This window comes from Taudactylus pleione, unplaced genomic scaffold (assembly GCF_031769625.1).
Source record: "Taudactylus pleione unplaced genomic scaffold, aTauple2 ptg000451l, whole genome shotgun sequence".
In the NCBI taxonomy this organism is placed as follows: domain Eukaryota; kingdom Metazoa; phylum Chordata; class Amphibia; order Anura; family Myobatrachidae; genus Taudactylus; species Taudactylus pleione.
The window spans coordinates 3,605,800-3,625,315 of record NW_028284853.1 but is presented as its reverse complement, the minus strand read 5'-3'; the positions used below and the strand labels follow the sequence as shown (position 1 = coordinate 3,625,315).

The 19,516-nt window shown below is 40.5% G+C and overlaps 2 protein-coding genes across 3 annotated transcripts in view; one reads left to right on the top strand and one right to left on the bottom strand.

Moving 5' to 3' along the window:
* PDIA2 (protein disulfide isomerase family A member 2) overlaps positions 1–2,805 on the top strand; it is a 28,239-nt gene extending 25,434 nt beyond the window's left edge. The window contains exons 10-11 of the mRNA XM_088448080.1: positions 356–445; positions 2,621–2,805. Coding sequence (XP_088304206.1) covers positions 356–445; positions 2,621–2,701 — 171 coding nt within the window. The 3' untranslated portion in view covers positions 2,702–2,805. The remainder of the gene's footprint in view (positions 1–355; positions 446–2,620) is intronic.
* A 4,954-nt stretch (positions 2,806–7,759) lies between these two features.
* The window catches only part of AXIN1 (axin 1), a 43,581-nt gene continuing 31,824 nt past the window's right edge, over positions 7,760–19,516 (bottom strand). Inside the window, exons 6-11 of one of the 2 annotated variants that reach the window (XM_088448146.1) lie at positions 18,725–19,257; positions 17,378–17,554; positions 16,128–16,373; positions 13,637–13,744; positions 12,166–12,333; positions 7,760–11,717 (exon numbers count right to left, since the gene is read on the bottom strand). In XM_088448146.1, the coding sequence (XP_088304272.1) occupies positions 11,591–11,717; positions 12,166–12,333; positions 13,637–13,744; positions 16,128–16,373; positions 17,378–17,554; positions 18,725–19,257 (1,359 nt within the window). In that variant the 3' untranslated portion in view covers positions 7,760–11,590. The remainder of the gene's footprint in view (positions 11,718–12,165; positions 12,334–13,636; positions 13,745–16,127; positions 16,374–17,377; positions 17,555–18,724; positions 19,258–19,516) is intronic. The other variant, XM_088448147.1, reaches the window with a different exon arrangement.

The window sequence follows — 19,516 nt, the reverse complement described above, 5'->3', positions numbered from 1 at the left end:
CTTTTTGTGACATGTTACATAAATTTATAAAGAAACACGTGATTTGCCTTGGAAACTATGATTAATTGCCTACCACTGATGTGCCAAGCCCCTGGTTCCAGAACTAGATGAGTTGGAGTACGACTCTATACAAATGTTGATTACATTATACGCAGCAGAATAATGCAATGTGATATACATGTTGCTATTATGGCTAATGTAACAGTAATTGCACACATGTATGGCATTGTAACCATTAGTAATGAAAACTTTGCCTTTTAATTAACATCTGCCAACAACCTGCACATTTACATGTAACTATTGAATAAAATTATGTTTTTATTATGTTCCTTTTTTTACATAATTTTTTATGTAGATGATTGAGTACAATAAAAGGAGGGACGTGGAGTTGCTTTCTCAGTTTATTGACAGCGGTGGAGTGTTACCCGTAGACATAGAGGAAAAGGTTGGTACTTACTCTCAGTAAGATCAGTCAGCTGGCGACACTAAAGACCATTCCAATAGGTTTTCAGGTTTAATCCCCTGAAGGACATTATAGCTCCTAGAATTTATCGATATTTAGTTCCTTTCATCTGGACAATGTTTCCAGTGCCACAAGGTACCACAACCAGTGATGCAGAGAAAGAGATGGGTCTATTTATTAAGACTCCTGTTACAGCCCCCAAAATTAATATTCCGTATCGCCGCAATAAGGAATTCATTTTCGGGGCTATTTATCAAAAGTCTCTTGCCGTGACAGTGGCTTGATTAGAACCCGTACGCCTATTGTGCATACGTGACTATAGGGTCAAACACACATGTACAAAGTGTCAACTACTGGGGGTGGGGGGGATAGACAACTGCGATATTGTAGCCCATCGGCTAACGCCATACTAAAGTTGGAGAAGATGGCAGCTCCCATTCAAAAAAACAACAATTGATAACCTACATTCATTTTCGATTGTTTAACCTACAGGTCCCAGATATGGAGGTGCAGCCACCCATGCTTGGCCAGATGCCTAGTATTGGTGGCCATGAATAGGAGCCCAAACCATTATGTAGATCTACTGCCATATTATGCAGTTGGCAAGTGGTTTCTTCCTTCCAAATGTATCTTTTATTGCTATAGCTAAAAAAATTAAACTTGTGTTCCAAATCTTTTCTGGCTTATCTAAGTATTGTTTTTCAGACTTCAGTGATGAGGTTGAAGAGAACTCTTCTACTGAGAATATTTATGAAGCATCACTTTAGTATTGTAGTATGGACCAAGTCTCTGGTGTCAGTCAAAACTCCCCAGGAGGTCCTTTGCCTTTACATAGCTTCGGCTTTCTGTATGAGACCAGTCTATGAGCAGGTCTACCGCAGAATTCTTCCATACTGGGCCTTGGCTTCAACTGTTCCCTTCATTTCCATTGTCAATGATATTTCCTGCAGTGAATATTCCAAGCTGGAAGCGTGTAGACATTTTTCTTTTTCTTTCACAGTCTTCATTGCTTAAAAGGCAGCAATCTTTATTTGCACAGTCCACAGTCAGCTGCTTAGCAGGTCCTGTGGTTGTCAAGAGTAGGTCCAACACTCAGGGGTTTGAAGAGTCAGAGTAGTGAACCAAGGAATGGTCTTCGCTCCATTTAAGTCACAACAACTAAGACTTTTAAGTAAAATAAATATGAATTAACTGAAAGGGGTCCAAACCTTTAGAATCTGTTAAATTCAACAAACCGTAGTTGTACCTTGACATTTTCGGCAGTAGGTCATGTTGGTTGTTAACCCAGATTCATTGAAAAAACGCATTTTTGACTAGGGGTCATCGGAACATCTATATACAAGTGTAAATCTATATCACTGTATACTATATTACCTATATCCACACTCTGATCTCAGGACTATTTTCGGGCTACACACCCTGGAATTCCCTCCCTCGCACAGCAAAACTTACTTCTAGCCTCCAAACTTTCAAGCGTTCCCTAAAAACTCCCCTCTTCAGGCAGCTAATCACATTCCAGAACCACCCATATAATAACCTCCATAAGATAGCCTACCCAATGACACTCTCTATACAGCCCACCAAGAACCTCTGCAATCTGACTGGACAGATATGCAATATGTAGCACTTATCCTTGTGTATCAAATTCTTATTTTCCTATAGATTGCTAGCTTGCGAGCAGGGCCCTCTCTCCTCTTTGTCTGTTATTCCCAAGTCTCATTTTATTACTCTTTTTGTTAAAAAATGGAAAGCACACCGGAATAAACTCCCGCTATATAAATGTTAATAAAATCTTTATACACCCACCTACTGTAAAATATTAAGACATTGTAGAAGCCACAGAGCAGGACCGCAAAAAAGCCCAATGCCAGCACCATTTATTCCGTGGTGGCTTCTAATATCCTTATTTTCAAGGAATTGCTCTTTAAAATACACAAGTTTCATTTTAGAATGCAGTAGTTGTATAAAGTGACAGTAATACGCCACGGAGTGTTCACAATGAGCAACCGTGACATCCCCACTCTCCAAGTATCTATGGGTTTACAAAACGTTATATCGGTTCAGGTTCCTTGTATATGTGGTAAGATATGTTTATTATCATGTAAAATTACACAAATGGTCCTGTGATTGTCCCTAGCTAACTATTTTGTTTTACAGATAATAGAAGATTTAAAGAGAGATCCAAACGACATTAAAGTGGAAGATGTAATTCCAGAGAAGCCAAAAGAAGAACTGTAGAGAGGTCACAAAACCTAATTATGCAATAACGGTGGGCTGCGTGGCGGCATCTTGTGAAGAATTTCCAGAGTATTGACAATAAAGTGGTGTTTACCAATTTATATAAAATGAAGACAATAAAAAGTGTTTTTACAGTATCTATATGACTGACGTCCATCTCTTAGAAAACAGTCACAGGCATGGGGACGCCCGCTGCTGCCTTCTTAATCCATCCAACGATGTTCAACAGCGTAAACATCGGTATCTTTGATGCACATCGTGCAGTCACGCTAACATGTAATGCAAGTCTGACCAGCCGCAAACACTGCGGCTCTCCGGACAGGCAGAGAGCTCTCATGCTGTACAGAAGATGGCAATGGCTAATCTATGCAGCGGTCAAACACTTGTGTTCTTCTGAACACCTTCTCGTTACCACCCACAGACACGGACTACCTGGCACTCACGCCTGGTTCCTCTGTACGAACAGTCTCAAAACAATCACTGCGTGTGCAGAGTGTGGCGTTCGTGCATGCACATTACTAACAATCGCTAGTTCTGCGTTAAAGTATCGGCCTTGCGTTGGCCTCTGAAGCGGTCCCTTAGAGCAGTGATAGCCAACCTGATACACTTTGGGGGTCGCATTAGATGGCTCTCTAACCTTCAAAGGGGCTGCACGTTACTCTTAATCTCTGTAGTAAATTCAATTTAATATATTTAAATCGATGAAAAGACACCTATCTGTAATAGCATATCAGCCCGGCCTATTACATAAGCATTACAAGCTACAGCAAACAAATATGACAAAAAAGCAGGAAAGAGATGGGGCCTGCAAGTCACTGCTTGGGGGGCTGCATCAGGCCCCAGACCCACGTCTTGCCCATCACTGCCTTAGAGCCCTGGATGGCAGAGAGCTGTAGCTAGGCTTTGTTGCCGCTTTTTCTTACTCTGCCCTACTCTAGCCTTCAGCTGATTCCAGCTCACAATATTTGAAAAGAAAAGTGAAATATTCTCTCTGAAGTGTGTTATATTATTAAATGTCTTCAGTTTCAACTTGGGACATAGGAGCATCATTTTTGCCGATGTAATATATTGCAGTTTCATTGGCCAATTTAAAGGCCACAAGGCCTGAGTGGCAGAGATGCCGGAATGGCACTTAATACATCTTGTTACGTTACTTCGTATTTAAAACCAGTAGCCATAGATTTAGTTTGTGTTGGTTCTATTTAATAAGGATTAGCCGCAGTGCTGTCAGCGCTAAGAATGGGGGAGGGTATACTTATTCAAAGCAATATGAAAAGAGGACACCTGTTATTGTTTCAGTCACGATCACAGAATAGATTGCCAAAGTAAAATTGCAACACACTAGTAGAATAACCGGGCTGTGATCAGGATCACACATTATTGCTATCCAATATTCCATGACCTTACAAACAGACATATTGCTATAGTCAGATGTACGATGTTGTTCTGGAAAGCGCAACGTTCCATGGAAAACAGACCACTATGTGGGGTTATTTTATTTACTACCAAGTTATACTGAGTTGCAAGGTTGACATTTCTACCTAATGGGGCCCTTACATTAGCAACCAATTGGGGCAATTCTGCGTTTTGCAGATGATTGCGTAAACAAAATCGGTAATGTATGTGGTTCACAGATTGCTGATTCTGACTAAAAAGCGAAAGGAATCTGTGAATCAGATTGTACATCATGTTGGATATCGCCGACCAATCGGGGCTGTAGATTGCTGGTGTATGGTACTGATCAGTGCTTTTGCCAATAGCACAATTTCCTTTACATGTGACTAGTAAAATAACGACCCTTTTAGAGGGATCTAGTCAGCATACCGGCGTGCGGGATGCCGATGATCGGAAGACCCGCACAGAAGTATCAGGGGGTTAGGTAGCGGGTTTAGGGTTAGGCACCGGGACGGTAGTGTTAGGATTAGGGCATAGGGAGGTTATGTTTAGGCACTAAGGGGGGAAGGTTAGGTTTAGTTTAGGGAGCGGGAGGATAGGTTTGGGCACTAGGGGGGGAGGGGGGGGGAGTTAAGGTTAGGCACCGGGGAGGGAATAGATAAATACTTACCGTTGTTCTCCATGGGTGTCAGGATTCTGGCTGTCGGACATCCGCTGTTGGTATTCTGACCAGCGGCATCCAGACAGCTGGGATTTCATACCATACCCAACCCCTTTGAGATGATGTACGGGCACTTATGATTTGCAGATGCGATCTTTGGATGAAAAGCATCTGCAAATCACTGGAAAATATCGGCACTATATGGTTGCACAATGGTGGATTGGAGAATCATTACATCGGGGAAATAAAAAGCAGAATCTGTGAATCTTTTTTTTTTTTTTTTGCAATTGCTGAAGTATGGGCCCCATAACTCTTTAGGTCAACCCAAGTCAGCCAACACACGGGTAACATTGCAGCAAAATGATTGCAATTGTCCGATAGAAAATAAATCGACAATAGTCATGAATCCGTCAGTTTATATTTTTATTAATCTCCAAGTACCTTATATAAAATGTACAAGAAAGTATCTGTGGGGTATTGATCAATTCATAAAGCCGCAGTGCTTTTGGAGATGCCTTGGATTTTTTTTTTTTACATTTTATTTTGTTTGTAAGAAAATGTACATATTTACAAAGAAGAAAACCTCTTTAGAAAAAAAGTGAAAAACACGATTTTAAGAAAATCTTACAACATCTCCTGGATTATGAAACAAAATATGTTTAAATTTAATTGAAGAATGACATTTAAAAAGGCACTCTGTGACAGATATCTATTTGTAAATAGACCAGTAACATTAACACTCATATACAAGTGTTGAGGGGATTAGCACCCCCCACGGACATAAAACGAGTACCAAACTGTGAGACTACGATGACACACTTTGGCTTAAAATCTGATTTATGGACTATAATTTATGGATTATAACAAAGCAAAGAGGTATGCATTTACATTTAAACAGTGAACCATATACATTGTATCTGAATGTTCTATTATCTAAATAAGTGACCCTAGCTTCAAAAAACAAAAACAAAAAAACAGTTCTAGAAAAAAAGAATAAAAAAAAAAAAGAACTTGACAAAATTACAGGGAAAAAAATATCTTAAAAATACAAAACCAGGCATGTATCAAGTACAGTACTTTCTAATAAAATAAAACACTTTATAGCCAATTAATCTGTAATACATCCACTGCATTAGGGTCACAAAACTATAATAAACTGTGAAAGATACATTGGAGGCAGCAGAAAAATACGTTATCATTTGGGCTTACAGCAAAAACTGCCCAATCCACCCTCCCTGTTAAAAATATATTTATGTACACTAAAAAAAAAAAAGGCAAATTTTACATAAAGAGATTTTTTGTACAAGAATATACTCATTTGCATAAGTATTTGTGAGCAGCCAATCAGCAGCCTGCGGAGATGTTGGGGAAAAGACACACACACAAATAAACTATCATAGCAAGGTGCACCTGAAAGCATACAAATAAAATGAGCTATATATATATATATATATATATATATATATATATATATATATATAAACATCAGTCATTAATTATTGATTTTCCATATAACACAGTAGATAAACCAAGAAGCAAAAACTAAACACAACTCTTAATACTTGACAATGTAGTAAAAGCAAAACTGGGAATTGTATGAAGAGAAGGAAAATGTGGACTGAGATCCCAGCGGAACCTACAGTAAAACTGAATATGTAATAGCTATTCATTAAGATGAAACGCAACAAACAAACTAAATACGAAAAGCACATTTCTGTGAAATCTACGTCTGCTAAGCTGCCCCCGATTTCTAAGTGAACTAATGGCAATTTCAACACCAAAATAATCCAATTCTCTCTTTAATCAATTTATACCATAATAAAATATACAAATATTTAAATAAGGTTTATTTTCTCTTTAGCTCTTGCTTCAGGCTTTGAAAAATGTAGCTGGATGAATTAATTCTTTAAAAGAAAACTTCTGGTCATTTCACAACATTGGGAGCTGCCATATTGTCTTCTAGGCCAATGTAAAAACAATGACAATACATTTGTGAGTACATTTTATTTTTTTTTAAAGTGAGAAGAGCTTTACAAAATATAGTACATTTGTAAAGGAATATAATTTTCAATATAAAAAGGACTACAGCAAGGATCGAGTTTACGATTCTGTTAGTACTTTTTAAGCATTGCACTTGTTATAGTTTCCAAATTTTTAAGTTTATTACATTTTATTCCCAATTCATGGAGGCTACTTTGTAAAAATGTTACTAATATGCCTTTCGCACAGGAAAGCAAATTACCGGGTAAAGCACTTTTACTCGGTAGATCAACACTTGTTCTTTTTCTGTGTGAAAGGGTCAACCAGGGTCGAAATTCCCATGACTTCGACCCTGGTTTTTACCAGGGTCGGAAACCCGGCAATTTCAACCCAGGTTGACCCTTTTAGACAGAAAAATTACCCGAGCTGATCACAAACTACCAGGTAGAAATGCTTGACCTGGTAATTTGTTTTCTGTGTGAAAGGGGGGTCACGCTGGGACAGGCAAAACGACCCGGCATTTTAGGGACATTTCTGTGTGAAAGGGGTATTAGCTGTATATTTCACTGAATCCCCCAGATAAACTTCAAATCGCAGACAGGCAAATTGTAGAGGACATGCAATAAATATTTTAATATATTAGATAATATACACAAAATAAATTTGATTCACAAGTGTGTTTTAAGAGAGAATTTTACACAAATCTTCAAAATATGTCTGATGACACTGGATACAAATAATAGATTCAGTCAGTAACTTGCAAAATAAAACCAGCTGTGTTCCATGGGCCACAAGCAATTATCTGGTTGTGATCACTAAATATAATAATAGAACATCGTAATATAGCTCATTTGAAGGCAGTATATATATATATATATATTAGGGATGTGCAGGCTCGGTTCTACTCGGTTCCGTTCGGTTCTTTTTACCGGATCTTATTGGGTTTCAGCTGTCACGAGTTTTGGATAGCCAATAAGATTCGGTAAAAAGAACCGAACGGAACCGAGTAGAACCGAGCCTGCACATCCCTAATATATATATATATATATATATATTATATATATACACACATATATATATATACATATATATATATACATACACACACAAATATATACACACACATATATATATATATATACATATATATATATACATACACACACACACACACAAATATATACACACAAAGGGCGGCATCCAATTAGCCCCGAAGTGCTGCCTGACGCCGGCACTTATCGTGGATATTTTTGGGGACCTGATGTGTCCCGAAAAAGAATCCACGATAAGTGACGTTTTTTTCACCCCAAAAAAGGTGAAAACACATAGGGTCTGCGATAAGCTCTCAGACCTATGTCTTTTCATGAGCTATATCCTATTATTTAGTTCAAAATAATAGGATAGGATGTGAAAAAAAAAAGTCAAAACGTGGATAATAAGAAAAAAAATACCCGTTTTCAGCCGATCGCGGGGATCAATTATGCCCCAACAATGTCCGGGGCTAATTGGATACCGGCCAAAATGTATACACTCATATACATAGACACACATACATACATATATATATATATATATATATATATATACACATACACACACACATATAAAATTATATATACACACACAGACACAGGTAAATTAAGATTGTAAAAATGATTGTATATCATTTAAAAAAAAATCAAAAAATGGGTTAGGGAGTATTTAAATCAATATCGCTTCACTCAACCATTGAGTGCATTGCCTATTCAGAGGAGGACTGCAATATAAACGGCACCTAATTTGTTACGCTTATTTTTTCATGCATTTGGCGTGGGTAAGGCGGTTACATAGTGGATACGGCAGAGAAAACAGGTTGACAAATTCTTGAAGATTGCAAGTCATTTTTTGAAATGATTGTTAATTTTCAACAATCTGTCACCTTGTTTTCTGTAACATATCAACTATGTCAAAAAAAAAAAAAGTTTTCATATGGCAAGACTGCTTATTTCCACCGGACGTATTATATTGTTGTTGAATTATCCGCAAGTCACCGGAAAGACCAGACAGGATGAAATGCAGATTACATTTACAAAATGCAAAACTGCAACTGCCCACTAGAGGCAGCCTAGAGTATCTTATACAACTATGAGCCGTATTCAATTAGAGCGTACCCGCGATACTTTTTCGCCTCCCCGGACTTTCCGCCTACTTCGCCTGTTGTGCAGGCGGAAAAGTATTGCACGCGTGCCCGCTTTACCCCGTATTCAATTTGAAAGTAGGCAAAAACAGGACCCGGCGAAACTTGAACTGGTGGAAAGTACTGTAAAATTTGGGGAAATCAGCCTGACACTCCCCAAATGATGCTCTGACATGGGGGTTAGCTATGGTACCCCCCGATTTAGCTTGCTGAAGGTATCTGGTGTTTTTAAACGGGCTCAATAGCTGCTATATAGCGTTTTTTAATAAGTGGTGCAGAATAGTATTTAGGAGGGTTTTTTGTTGAAAATAACTTATCCCAGCAAATTTGGGGTACTTAGAAAATGGGGGTCAGCATATTTAAAAGTTGCTAAAGTAAAGCTGAAAAAAAAAACAACACCTGCGCATGCACCTGCAATAAAAAAAAAACACTTGGGGCATACTTGGGGACCCCTCAGAGTCAAGTTCGCTAGTTTTTAACTTTGTACCCCAACATTTTTTTTTTATGCCCCCAAATTCAAAGTAATTTTTTGGGGTGTTCTTAAGTCTTTTAAAAAAAATAATAATTTTGACACCGTTTACCTTTGGGGGACTGTTTGAATGCTGCACGAGGGTACCCGCAACTTTGCACCCCAAAACCCCAATTCTGCACTTTTTTCCGCCTGCTATTCATAGGCAAAACTTTTTCGCCTATTACATTGCATTGACTTTCTGCCTAGGCGGAAAGTCTTTCAAATTGAGTACGGAGTAAAATCAAAACAGGCGAAAAGTTTTCGCCAAAATCACGCAGAAACAGCTTCTCGCCTTAAAAAGAATACGGCCCTAAATGTACAGTGTGGTAATTATACCAAGTTTGCTTCACCTTACTGGATTCAAACATGACCTAAACAATATAAAAGCCTGTAGGATTCAATAAACCTAATGTTACCCAGATATACTGTAGCAACTGCACCAAATACAGGAAATTCAATTTTCGTAAAAGTCAAAGGGATATCATGAGAACGTAATGAGACCTACTGACCACAGACCATTGTTTCAGACATTAAACCTTCCCATGGGTGCGGGCACATTAGAAGGACAACCAGTTCCACTACACAACAATGGGCAGAGCTGAAGGAGAGCGAGAGAGTCAAAAATGATTTCCACTTTCATAAAAGTTAAATGAACTAATTTCGGCATGCCCCAAACTCGACTCATGTCACTATTTCTAAGCTATACAAGCTCCCCTTTTGCAGCGTCCTGCTCTCTGTACTTGGCGACACTGGCAGCAGTGGGTTAGCTTGGTATAGGAAAATGTTTCCCCAACAACCAGGGGGAGGCTGTGAATAGGGCATGGCTACTAGCGACAGAGACCTGTATCTCAGAAACAGCCAGCAAGGAAATGTTTCTATATATAATCCCCTATATATCTCACTACAGAGGAGATGACCAAAGAATCTAACACTGGCCAACTGCAGTTCTGTCAATGTCTTAGATCAGCTGGTAATGGATACATCATGAATGCTGGACAGATTGGGTTCTAACATCCACTTCACTGTAGCAGACAAAGAGTTGAAGACCGCACAAATTTAGTGAGCGTCAGCTGCAGCTGGTTTTCCGAACAGCGCTGGTCAGTCAGCGCGGCAGCCACCGCCAACCATTCCATAACCATGTGAAAAGGTTGTGACGCAATTTTGAACAGTTACTGAGATCCAGGAGTCTCCTGAAATTAAATAGTGTATGTTGTACGCAGGAATCTTACCTCCCATGTGACACTTGTTCTCAAAATCTCATTGTCACATGGCAAAGAAATTCAAGGGAATTAAATGCCTAATGCAAAGATTGTACGTTCTTTTAAACTTGTAATCTGAAATGGTTTGTGGCGTCTATGTTATCGCTCAAACCCCACTTTAGACGCAATTGTGTAGCTCTCAGAAATTTGCGCAGATAATAGGACTGTGTTGCAGACAGAAACCGATCACTTTAATATAGCAATAAAACAAGATTCTGGAATACAAGGTTAAATAATAAATTATATTTCTAGTTTCAAAAAGGACCAACATAGAGCAATTAGATTTAAAATAAAAAAAATAAAAATCAGGTACCCATACGTAATGTACCAGCGATGCCAACATCTAGGCCCGGGGTGCATACTGTACAGAACATTTATTCAAAAGCAAATCATAGTGTTTGTAAAAGCATACAGAATACATGTGTGGCAACAGCGAACATTGGAAATGGCGGCTCAAACACCAGAAATAAAATACATGTTGGCAGAATGTTTATGTTGCTATTGGCTTAAGAAGATAGGTGACATGTTTGGTGATGTCAGCACCGTAGAGTTCACATTTACATAAGTGCACTGTGACATTGGGAATTATCTTCCTGTTTATTTCAAGGTATCAAAAATATGCAGCTTTCATAAACAAGGTTCTATTACAATCTCTAGTTGAACTGTACACGGCTACGTTACATGAACTACTCCCAGGAGGGGGCGGCAGACGCGGTCCTGACAGGGTCTCAGCCTGCAGTCTGGTGGGAGACTCCAGTACGGGAAGTAAGCCTCCCGGGACAGGGTACGGGCCCCAGTACGACAGCCAGGGACACTTGCGTCATCACCCGATTCCAGCATTCAGTGTTTAAGGTGTTCACGTCTCCCTTCTATCCATCCAGCAGGTCATTTTAGGTTTCCAGATGACCTAGTCAATCTTTTCCACTTTCCCAATAATTTTTTCTTCATAAATGGGTAAAATAGAGTCATCGTCTCGCACTTCCTCAAACACCACTCCGCAATCAAATTCATCACTTACTTTCTTGAAGTAATACCTAGAAAGATGGACAGATTCAGTCACAGAACTGTATGAATAGGATAGATATATGCCTAGAAGATGGATATATTCATAGGAACAGAACTGTAAGAACAGGATAGATATATACCTAGAAGATGGATATATTCATAGGCACAGAACTGTAAGAACAGGATAGATATATACCTAGAAGATGGATATATTCATAGGCACAGAACTGTAAGAACAGGATAGATATATACCTAGAAGATGGATATATTCATAGGCACAGAACTGTAGGAACAGGATATATATATATACCTAGAAGATTGATATATTCAACTGTAAGGACAGGATAGATATATACTATTCATAGGCACTAAACTGTAAGAACAGGATAAATATATACCTAGAAGATGGATATATTCATAGGCACAGAACTGTAAGAACAGGATAGATGCATACTATGGGTATTTGTGTGGCTGTACCTGTAGTTTCCTTTCTTTGTAAGCAACTCTTTGAATTGTCCCAGGGTCACTACACGACCTTTCACCATAGTCCTGTAGGGAATTGGTTCTCCACAGAAATAGTAAGCCACAACAATGTTATCACAGGGCTGCCCGGAGCCACTTCCTCCCTTCTTCTGTGGCTTTAACCTGATGGAGATAAACCAAGATGGTAAGCAAAAAAATAGTAAATAAGTGAACAACACTGAGGCTAAAGACTATGACATTGAGAAAGCCCGGTCCTTTCTGGGACCTTTACTGTGCTTGAGACGAAGATGTCAGGCACCAAAAAGCTCCCGTCATGGACCGCAACGAAATTTACAAACAGGAAGTCCCATGTGCAAAGAACAATGCCTTCCCCACAGGATTATTATTTTCAAAATATATGCACAGTTGACATTACCAGTACATCATTTAGATAGGGTCCTGTATTTATGATTTCACACCCTTTAGCAGAAGACACTATTACATTCCTACACAGCACACATTCATTCCTGAAACCAATACATGACTACAGTGAGCCCGTTATTAAAAATAATAACATTTCCACATATAACACCACGTTACAGTAAGTCTTCCCTACAATATCCAAAGCAGATGTGTTATAAACAAGTGTATTTACCTCCATCTCATCACAAATAAATATAACCATAAGACTCCTGGACAAAAAGCTCAACTGCTAAAGCACAGAATGTCGGTTGGTAGTGCCCCCTGTGTATGAATGAATCCACCAATCTATACCGGCCATTCATGTTACAAAGGAAGAAAAAGAGATAACCATACTGTATCTCCACTTCACGAGACCAAGGGTGATTTACGATCGAATGTCACCACTTTAAGCAAATAGCTGACTGCCTGATGGACAGATATAGCCAAATATAAAGAACGTGCCAAGCAAAACAGCTCAGCCAACTACATAGACTTACATACACACCCATAAGCTGCTTTATGTAAGCACCACATATGCACAGCTACATTGTTACTCAAACTGGTCCATTCCGTGCAGTTCTTTACTATATGGTTATTGTAAAGTTTCCATAATACAGAACAAGCAACATAGTGGATATGTGGTGATGCTATAACAATGTGAGATAGCCATCTAGCTTAGCAGAGACCTAAGTAGTAATATGCTCCCAATGGTAATGCAGAAACCTGATATCTACTGAAACATTTCCAGCTGCTGCTAAGTATCACTGGCGGGTCTGCCCTGTATTTGCCCCTGCGCTCAGGGGCACCCACAAGTCATACATGTACTATCCAAATAGCTGGATAAATGCTACGACACAACAGCATTCTCTACATTTAGTCGCTGGATGTGGTGGGACAGGATTGGAGGTGTGGTAACAGCTGACCGGAGGGGTGAGACGCACAAGGGGGGGAGGCTACAGGTGCTGGGGAGAGGGGTTGTACAAGCACAGAGAAATTCACACATGATAAGAAGAGTGACACATACTGTGACTCTGAGAGGTCCATGTCGGAGACAGCTGGTACCACATTCAGCAGTGGGATATAAGCTGGCCTGACAGAAGAGCGCCCCCGCTGGATTACCTCTTGAACATACCTAGAGAACAACCTTACAGATTAGAAAATGATCTATATCCATGCAGTGGCAGCCAATGAACACTCACTATTTCATCTCAAGGCTTTTCTACTAATAACGTGACGGCCATAATTAAAAAAAAAATAAATACCAGGCAATCCCATGCACACAATACTAAAAACATTCCCACCAATACTCAGGGCATAACACACAGTGTAATATCTGATCACCCTACACCCCAGAGCTGAGCTGAAGAAGCCCAGATGGAGTTTGCTATACGGCTATGAGTAGCAGAGACACTAAGGGGAATTCTGAGCTGCATGCGGCAGGATCCGTATCTCGGTGCCAGTACATGGTGTTGTCCCTGGCAGATGTGGGGAGGGACGGGGAGAGGGTATGAAGGGGAGTTCACTTGAACAAATTTCCAGCAATCTCTAAAGTTTCTGTAGGTCTAACTCAGCAAAACGTCCTATGAGGACTAATTACACAATACTACAAATCCAGCAATACTGCTTATCCGACTGCCCAAGGGAATTCCAAGGAGCCCTATAGGATCATCGATGTTTCCTGCTTTATTGTGATAAAATACTGTTGTCAGTGCTGTCGTTTTGTTTGTAATTAACGCCGAAAATCAGCTTCCTCTCGTATTTTTTGGCTGCTAATTGTACGGTGTTCAGATTTATGCTTCCGGAGCCCATTAGCATCAGTGCTGGCTGCGCCCGTCACGGCCAAAGCACTTTCATCATGTACGGAGAAGCTCAGCTGTCACAGGGATCACTGATTCCTAGGAGAACGGCTTCTGTACGGCCACATCTGAGCGCGCTCTGTAGCACAATGTCTGCGCCGCCGCATGAAGCTGCAAGATGACTTCAAAAGTATTTGACAGGTGTGAACGAAACGAGAATAGAAACAGGGGGGCAAATCTTCTTAAATGCATTCATTATTAAGCCCGTAATGAGATTGTGAAGTTAAAAGGATATTATGATATCATTATAAAGGTTATGTTACAGAATATATTTTTCCTTTTCAGAAATGGTGACGTCACAAAAAGAATCGGCGGAATAAAAACAAAACAAAAAACAAAACTTTAAATCAACTTTCGCTTCTGGAAATATAACAAGATGTACTTAGAGTGCTAGAAAGTTTAGTAGATCTTTAGGAATCTCCATGACGTAACAAAGCCAAGTCTGACACCGCCCAGTTGCCAGAAAGCCAAAATACCCCCCAAAAAATGATGAGGGTCAATAGATTCCAGTGATTTCTGTATTATTTTGTCTATTTCTGTACTAAGCTGAAAGGAAAGGACGCCATAACAAATAGAGGAAACGTGGCTTCTAGCTGTTGTGAGAGGACACTGTCGGTAGAGCGTATAATCATGATGTGATACATTACATATACGCCGTGGCTTTAGCCGCGATAAATAGCCCTTCTTGGCGCGCCAGGTCCAGGGTACTGTTTAGCTGTATGTTCTGGTCAACATGCAGCCGCCTGAAGTGTCATTTTATGTTTCGGTGGTAGCACAAAGTAGCTGGAACAATATCTTGGGGCAGCACAGATGGTGTAATGGTTAGCATTACTGCCTCACAGCACTGAGGTTGTGGGTTCGATTCCAACTACGGCCCTAACTGTGTGGAGTTTGTATATTCTCCCTGTGCTTCCGTGGGTTTCCTCCCACACTCCAAAAATATACTGGTAGGCTAAATGGCTCCCAACAAAAATTAACCCTCGTGTGTGAGTAGGGGCAAGGACTGACGTGAATGGACAAATTTCTCTGTAAAGCGCTGCGGAATATGTGTGTGCGCTAAATAAATAACTGGTAATAAATAATATATTTGTAGTGTTATTTAGAGGAGGTAATTCAATTGTTTTGCGCTGCTGCAGCTCCCGTCTAAAGTACCCAGAAGCTATTCAATTGTTTGTGCTGCTGAGCTCCCATTATGTCTGCTCACACCCTCCTGAGATGGAGAGCAAAAATCCGCCTAAAGGCGGGCTGTATGGAGCCTAAACTGCGGTTTACGCAGCGAGCCCAGTAGTTTGCATGGGTTTAGCAGATCTACACAGGTAATTTGGGCGCGACATGCGCAATAAGTTATGGGTGCCCGCAGATCATCATAATCATAAATAATTGAATATCGCCTGTCAGTTTAGACCGGAGCTGCGGGCGCAAAAAAAAAAATTAATTTCCTTGCCCCCAAAAAGTCCTCATTTGCACCATTTCATAGAATTGTGCGCAATGGCTTCTTGAAATGACAGCTGTACTAAGACAGCCGCTTACTGCAGCCCCCGGTTCTAAATGGGCCACAATATCCTATTCAAGGCTAACTATCAATATGAGATTGCAGCACAGGTAGATGGGAGGATGTTGCATATTGTACAAAACGATAAACAATTAATAAGTTTATACCTTTGTTTCACTTGCGCTTTGACGGCTTTTTTCTCCTCCTCTTCCAGCCGCCGGCGTGCTTCCTCCAACTGCGTCAGTGGATTGGGGGCAGGATTGGGTGGCATGGTGGGGTCTTGCACAAAGGGATGAGAGGGCTGCACCACGTTACGTAGCTGAGCACTGACCCAAGGGTGGACTGCGCCGGGCCGTTCAATGGAAAGTGGTCTAGGCACATCATGAGTGGGCTGCTTCTTGGCACCTGATGAGCTGCAGATAAACATTGTATTACATGCAAAAATCAACAACAATAATCCACTGACAGCACAAGAAGGGAGCTGCGGGGGTCTTGTGTTATAAACCCATTGCCCTACGGGTGCACTTATAAACATGGGCGCACTGTGAGAGTCACACACAACTCATCAGATATTTCAATCCGGTGTTTTGTGGGCAGTAAGTGAATTTTACTTTTAATCCGATTCATAATCACGTCTCAATGGACCTTACGTTACCCAGCAAGTGGGTTTAACAGATTTGTTCTGTGTGTATTTTAGCGATACTTGTGTCAATGCTAGCAGCATACTGCATATAAAGTATGAATGCGGGGGAAAAACAAGAGAAATAGTAAATTTATTTGTCCACTACAAGTTTAAACAGCTCATATCGGCCGAAGGTATTATTTGCACTTTACGTGCCTGATCCAAACCTCTAATGTAAGCAGAACGCAGAAAGGCTCAAGGTGCGTACACACTAGACAATATGCTCTCTGAGCGATATCGTCTAGTGTGTCCCCGGCAGGGTGTGCTCAATGTTGTTCCTGACATTGAGCACAGCCGCTGAACGATATCATTAACGATATCGTTCAGTGCCGGGCTCTCTCCACCATTCCCCAACATGCAGCAACCTGACAATATCGTCAGGCTGGCCTGCATGTTTACCCAATGAACGATAATGACGAACAACAAGCGGGAAAGCGCATCGTCGTTACCGTTCATCGTTTTGGTGTTAAAAATGGACGATAAAGTGGACGACTGAACGATAACGATACCGTTCAGTCGTCCACTTTAATTGCCCAGTGTGTACGCACCTTCACAGTACATAAGGAGACAACAGGAGATAAATTACAAATCTCATAAGACAACATATTTTCCAGGAATTGCACTCCTCAGACGGGTTTGAGACCTAAATTATAACTTCAGGATAACATTCAGATTTTGGAACAGCAGACCAGAGCTCCGCCAAGCAATCAATGCTGAAGAATATATACAACTCACCTATGGACGGTTTTCTTGTGTCTGCTAATCTCTTTCTCCCCTTCCATTATCCACTGCATTATTTTCTGGTGTCTCTCTGCGTCCTCCGGAACAACGGGCATGTCGTAGCTGGCGCTTTCAATCTTCCCGGAGTCCACTTTCTTTGCGTTCCTTTTGGCGAGCATACTTACTTTCCCACTGGAAGAGAGAACGTATATTACAAACACATGAAGGTTTACGGCTAAATGCTAACAACCTTGGGAAGAAGTCGTCCAATGGCTAAATGCATGGACAGTTCTATGGAGAACCTCGCTGGAAGCCTGTTGTGTGGTCCCATTACATTGGGTCACTGTGTTCCGAGCATTAAAAACAGAATTGTAGGGTCGGCTGGCGACTGCACAACACCGTAGCCAGCTCACACGTCAGGCTAATGTCTGCATTCAGTAAATAAATTATGACATACATTCTCTAAGTACTCGGTCACCTATCCCCAGTATGGGCAGACGATTGTGCATGCGAACCATGATTGGATACACCATCAGTGCCTGTTGAAAAATTATTTTAATTGGGTAGCAGAGTTTGTATGTTCTCCCTGTATGCACGCATATGGTAGGGAATACAGATGGTAAGCTCTACTGGTACAGGGACTGATGTCAATGGCCAAATAATCTAAGTTCTACGGAACACACTATATAAATAACTTAATAAATAATAATGAAGTTTTTTAGTTTCCCAAACTCCGCCATTACAGTCCAGGTTTAAAGGATATCCAATTTTGAGTTCAGATGGTTAAATCAAATTGATTGAGATACTAATAAAATCATCTGTGCTCAAGCATGGATATCCTTAAAACTTGGACTGTAATGGTGGAGTTTGGCCTATACTTCGGTGGTCACAGAATGGTGTTCCCTATAGATTGTAAGCTTGCAGGCAGGGCTCCTTACCTGTTTGTTATTAGCCAGTCTTGTTTTATTACGGTTACATTACTGTTTTGTTCCTAACTGTGAGCAAATGTTAATTAATAATATTAAAATATAAGTAGAGATCGCCCAGTAACTGTTAGCGGGCTGAAGCCAATGAAATGCTAGTCAGGTTCGGTTTAATTAAAGCACAGAGGAAGCAAAGTGTCTAATCCATCAATGTTATTAACTCCAGGTGAGCCGATGGGCAGGATACTGGATCAAATTACAACACCAAAGTCGCCATGAGGGAAACATGTACTAGGAATGTTTTACCATCAATATTTTTTAGAATGTTTTGCAAACCTCGAAATACAGAGCTAATCGAAAATATGATTAATATCAGAAATAACTATTACAGTGCTTAAGCTATATTTTAGCATCACAGTGAGCATGACATAACGCTTACCTGTAGCCCAAAGAATCCATAGGATTGGGAGCCATCCCCATGCTCTCTGCATAATTGCGGGATTTGGTTGCATAGTTGTGAGGGTCTACATTCCAGGTAAAGTTGCTTTGTACTCTTTGCGTGGCCTCAGCCTCAATCTGTTCTTTAGGTTTCACCCCGCTGTGGTGGTGCACGTGGTGATAGGTGTGTTTGTGATACAGGTTGGACGCCTCTAATTTTGACCCAGACTTGGCTGAATGCTTGCCCACAGAGATGGGAAGGCCTTTGCTCAGGTGCCCGCCATCGGGCGAGCGTGGCTTTGGAGAATGGCGGCCAGGGCCCGGCGACTGGCAGCCTGGAGTTTTCATGACACGTTGCACATGTTCATCAAGAATGGATTCTGGATTTTCTTCATGGGCATCCCGGATCTGCATCCCGACGCAACCCATCTCAGAATATCGAGAACCATAGTGATGCACAGGCTGGCTTGAAGGCAACTTGTGGCTAACCATCGAGGGTGCAGACGAGACATCAGCGTCGTCCCCTTCTTCTTCCTTTAGGAACAAAAAGGGGGAGAAGTCATACTTACTCAGTTATATACTGTACATCTAAGACTTACTCATAGTTATATACTGTACATCTAAGACTTACTCATAGTTATATACTGTACATCTAAGACTTACTCATAGTTATATACTGTACATCTAAGACTTACGCATAGTTATATACTGTACATCTAAGACTTACTCATAGTTATATACTGTACATCTAAGACTTACTCAGTTATATACTGAACATCTATGACTTACTCAG